At 44.9% G+C, this 4724-nt stretch overlaps 1 protein-coding gene across 2 annotated transcripts in view; it reads right to left on the bottom strand.

Annotated features, from left to right (window-relative positions):
• hspb7 (heat shock protein family, member 7 (cardiovascular)) overlaps positions 1-895 on the bottom strand; it is a 23195-nt gene extending 22300 nt beyond the window's left edge. Inside the window, exon 1 of one of the 2 annotated variants that reach the window (XM_051930877.1) lies at positions 657-895. In XM_051930877.1, coding sequence (XP_051786837.1) covers positions 657-840 — 184 coding nt within the window. In that variant the 5' untranslated portion in view covers positions 841-895. The remainder of the gene's footprint in view (positions 1-656) is intronic. The other variant, XM_028807921.2, reaches the window with a different exon arrangement.
• Between the last annotated feature and the right edge of the window lie 3829 nt (positions 896-4724).

Genomic DNA, 4724 nt, shown 5'->3' with positions numbered 1-4724 from the left:
AATTGTCTCTAATTCCGTGTTGGCCCCCGATGTCAGCAATTTGCTAATGGCTGGAAACACTGCCTGCTGTTCTCCAAGTACATTTTCATCGCAGGAGGTCAAGAGTCTTGTTGAAGGTCACTTAATGTGTTAATGACTGTGCTGGGACATCAGCTGCTCTCTTTTACTCGTATGAGTGAGGATTATTTGGTTATTGATAATCAAACAAATTCTACTGCTGATGTTTTTTTCAGCATTGTATTAACTCTTCCCTTTTTTTCTATAACACTAATTTTGCTGCTAATGAATATACAACAACAACTACTGTCAGCAATCAATAACATCAATAATAACAATAACAATAGTAATAATAATAACAGCATTAGTAATAATGAGAATATCTCTGTATTAAGTAAAGGCATAGATTAAATATCTGCACATCACATATCTTCAGTCTGATTAATATTCATTCAGGATGGCAGGATTATTATTATTATTATCACCATAATTATTATGATTATCATCATCATTATTATTATGATTACTCCTTTAGATATTATAACTATGGTGCCACTAAAGAAGCATCCGGCCCTACGGCACAGCCACCTAAGATGGCCTCTTGCCCCCCTTGGCTCGCCGTTGTTATTCCCTCCCTGATTCTTATTTATTTGCTGTACCTGTGAATCCGAGGGGCTCATCCCGGGGTCTCAAGAAGGATCCAAAATCCTCTCCAAATATGCCCCGTGTCTTGTCCATATAGGGGTCGTTGCAAGTAGAAGAAGAAGAGGAGGAGGACAGAGAGGAAGAACTCTGGTGGAGGCTGCGCTCCGATCGAAAGGCCGACGAGTTCTTCACACTCATTTACAGACTTGACTCGGCGGCAGGCAGGCAGGCAGGCAGGCCAGGAGGAACAGGGGGACTGCAGAGGAGAAGGTGGACTGGGGGCCGGAGAGACTCGGCGCTGTCTTATATAGCGAGGCTCTGCTGGGTTTGTTTAGGGGGGGGGGGGGGGGCGGTGTGAGGAGGATCACTCGATCGGCTAAATTTAGCAGCCTTCGCTTCTCTGTGGAAAGTTTAGGTGATGAGAGCGAGAGCTGCGCCTCCAAACAAAACCATGATGTGCACTCACGAGCCGCATTCCTTCCGGGCTCAATGGGGGCCAGAAATAGCTGCACTCCCCCCTGCCGCCAAAAACTCTCACTTGCCGCTTATCCCAGGCTCTTAAAGTTGATTTAATGTAACACGGCGCCTATAAAAAGTACTCGCTCTTTTGTTTTCGCATTTTATTGTTATGTAACATTGACTCACGGTGGGATTCGTTTGGGAAAAATGAAAAGACTCTCTAAAGTCAAGTGGAAAGAGGCCTCTGGAAAGTGGTCTCCATTAATTACAAATGATAAACACAAACCACCACACGACTGCTGCAGCCCATTGGCTTTAGAAGTCCCAGATGGAGTTCAATGGTGGTCCCCAGTCTGGAGTTTCAGCCTATTGCAGCCTAAATGTGCCTTATTTAGTGTGGTGAGTCAGTATGGTGGGCTAACCTACATGATGAAGACCCAAGAACACTCCGAGTAACTGATTAGTCTGAAAGCCTAAAGCCCTTCATCACGCTGACATCACAGACTTTATTGTGTTGTAAACTTCATGGATCGACTTGCCATTTCTGCCCATGACCCTAAACTCGGTAACCCATAATGAAAAAGCGAAAACATCTATCAGTATAGTTTGTAAATGTATTAAAAATAAAAAAAACATGAAATCTTTCATTCACGTAAGTATTCAGACCCTTAATTCAGCCCCCCTTTGGCAGCATTCCAAATGAGTCTTCTTGGTTACATCTCTACAAGCTTTGCACACCTGGATTTCTGCACTGTCTCCCATTCTTCTGGGCAGATGTGCTGCAGCTCCAGTAGACAGGGTGGGAAGCTGCCCACCTCATAGTTGCTTCGGCTTGGCCACTCATGACCACTCTGAGACTTGACCCGGCGTTGTCAGCGGCTCCATCTCCCTGTACTGCTCACTTCACTCTGTCCACACACTTTATGAACGAAGCTCAGTCGTTCTTTACTTCATAATGAACCTTTCACAAGTGGCCACCGTCCCACAGGAGCTGAAGCCATGAAGGAGCAGCACGGAGGGCTCTGCCAACATGCTGACTTTGAGGAATATCACATTGTGCTTTAATTATTTAGAGCTGATAGAAAGTGGGCACAAACTGTATATGGGTGGGCAGTCAGTGGTGCACCATTCATTTTATTGTCATGTACACACTGCTGCAGGGGTCTCCAACTCCGGTCCTGGAGGGACCCCAGTGGCAGCAGGTTTTCATTCTAACCCTTTTCTTAATTAGCTGCTAATTAACTTCTTTTGAATTCTTTTTAATTGACTTGTTTTTTAAGATTTGCTCCCTTGATCTTCTTCATCGTTCCTCTGAATTGCTTCATGTCTTTCCTTAAACAGAAATGAATTGTAAAGTGAGGGAGCCAAGAGAAGACCAGCTAAGTGAGGGCCTCAAACTCCAACCAGTTGCTTAATGAGGCGCCGAGTCTTGTTATTAATTCAACTCGATCTTTAATTCTATGGCTTGTTGCTAATGGCAGACATTTCTGAAACTGTTCTAAGAGCATTGTTAAAATGTTTTGGGGACCTGAGCAGATCGACATTCCTGAGACCTTATCCTTTCTTTATTTTCAGATGTTGTATGATGGACGGGCAGCACGGTGGCGCAGTGGGTAGCGCTGCTGCCTCGCAGTTAGGAGACCTGGGTTCGCTTCTCGGGTCCTCCCTGTGTGGAGTTTGCATGTTCTCCCCGTGTCTGCGTAGGTTTCCTCCGGGTGCTCCAGTTTCCTCCCACAGTCCAAAGACATGCAGGTTAGGTGCATTGGAGATTCTAAATTGTCCCTAGTGTGTGCTTGGTGTGTGTGTGTGTGTGCCCTGTGGTGGGCTGGCACCCTGCCCAGGATTTCTTCCTGCCTTGCGCCCTGTGTTGGCTGGGATTGGCTCCAGCAGACCCCTGTGATCCTGTAGCTAGGATATAGTGGGATGGATGGATGGATGATGGACACCAGTTGTCTTGGCTCATTTTGTATCTCATTGTTTGGTTGCTCATGAAGGAAAAAGAAACAATTGATGGGTCAGAGTCTTCAGGAGCAAATCAAATCAAATGAAGTTAATTAGCAGCAAAAACAGGTCACTAATTAAGAAAAGGGTTAGAATAAAAACCTGCAGCCACGGTGGTCCTCCAGGACCGACGTTGGGGACCCCTGCACTACTGTATACATTCCATAGTGAACTGCACATGTCTTGTCAAGTGCTATGGCGTCTCATGTGTCCTGAAAGGATAAAATTACAGTGGAGGTCAAGTGTAACGCAAACAGTCCTGCTTTAGATTCAGAGGTGGTGAAAAGCCCTGGCCCATCTTTAATACGTTTTTTAACTCTGTGAGGGCAGAATATTTCTTTTTTCCAATAAACAGTTTTCTGAAAGCCACAAAACAATGGTTTCATACACAAAATCAACATAAAATGTCTTTTGCCGCATGCTGTGGCTGCCAGTGTGCCGGGAATGTGTGGCAGGGCTGCGGGGGTGGGGGGGGTTGGGGGGCTTTAATAGGGCGACAGCGATGGTCGCTGTGCATCGCAAGGTCTTTTGTACCCTTTGTCATAAGTGGTGGTCCTATAAAAAAGTGTTGGTACTTTTCTATTATCGTGACGATTATAGAAAATTATAGAAAAGTACCAAAGTGCTCAGCACCACGATCAGCTGATGCTGGAACCTCACATTCGTTTTTTGATCACTTGTGTCACAGTCCAATTCAGCGATAATATGCAAAGCGGGGGGTTTTGCTTGACACGTTTGCTTCGATCTCTCGCCAGCCAGTGTTGTGCACGAGCGAGTTCAGAAGGGCGCCTTCATTAAACAAAGTCATTTCTCTAAGAACAGTGAACTTAACGTAACGAATTTGCAAGTGGAGACCTTGACTGTGAACGAGTTCAGTCTTAGGTGACATTCTGGATCTGGTTCAGGTTACGATTAAACTTTTCGCCTTACCCTGTGTAATGTAGGGGTGGAGCCGAATCCGAATACGGTATTGGGATAAGCACAAATAGCGGAATTTCCAAATATTTATTTCGTACGAATTTTTTGCCATTTATTTGTATTCGGAAAAAATACCAAAATCAAATCGGCGGCGTCTGTCTGTGTCTGCCTGCCTGTGCTTAAGCTGCACCCCTCGCTAAACACGAGCACGCGGTGAAGCTCCGCTTTCGCTTTTAGGAAAACGTTGCACTTTGCGAGGCCACTTTATATTTTTTCCCATTGGACATGCAGTATGTGACGCGAATTTTGACCGGCAGCGTAATCGGTTAGTTCACCTACACACTGGCTCCACAGTCACCATTTGTGTCACACGGTCATTTACATGTATACTTGCATCTATTTAATTTATCTTTTGACCGGGATGATATTAGCATAGCCCTGCAGTGGGCTGGCGCTCTGCACGGGGGTTTATTTCCTGCCTTGCGCCCTGTGTTGGCTGGGATTGGCTACAGCAGACCCCCGTGACCCTGTAGTTAGGATATAGCGGGTTGGATAATGGGTGGATGGATGGATATTATCATATATGGTTATATGTGTTTGTTGCTGGGTGTAACTCAATAAAGTGTATTAAAATAAAAAAAGTATTCATAATTATTGTATTTTATTCTAGAACGTTGTAATAGCCTAGTATAAGTCATGCAAAA

The sequence above is a fragment of the Erpetoichthys calabaricus genome, chromosome 8 (genome assembly GCF_900747795.2).
Source record: "Erpetoichthys calabaricus chromosome 8, fErpCal1.3, whole genome shotgun sequence".
NCBI lineage: Eukaryota > Metazoa > Chordata > Cladistia > Polypteriformes > Polypteridae > Erpetoichthys > Erpetoichthys calabaricus.
This window is presented reverse-complemented; position numbering and strand designations above follow the sequence as displayed.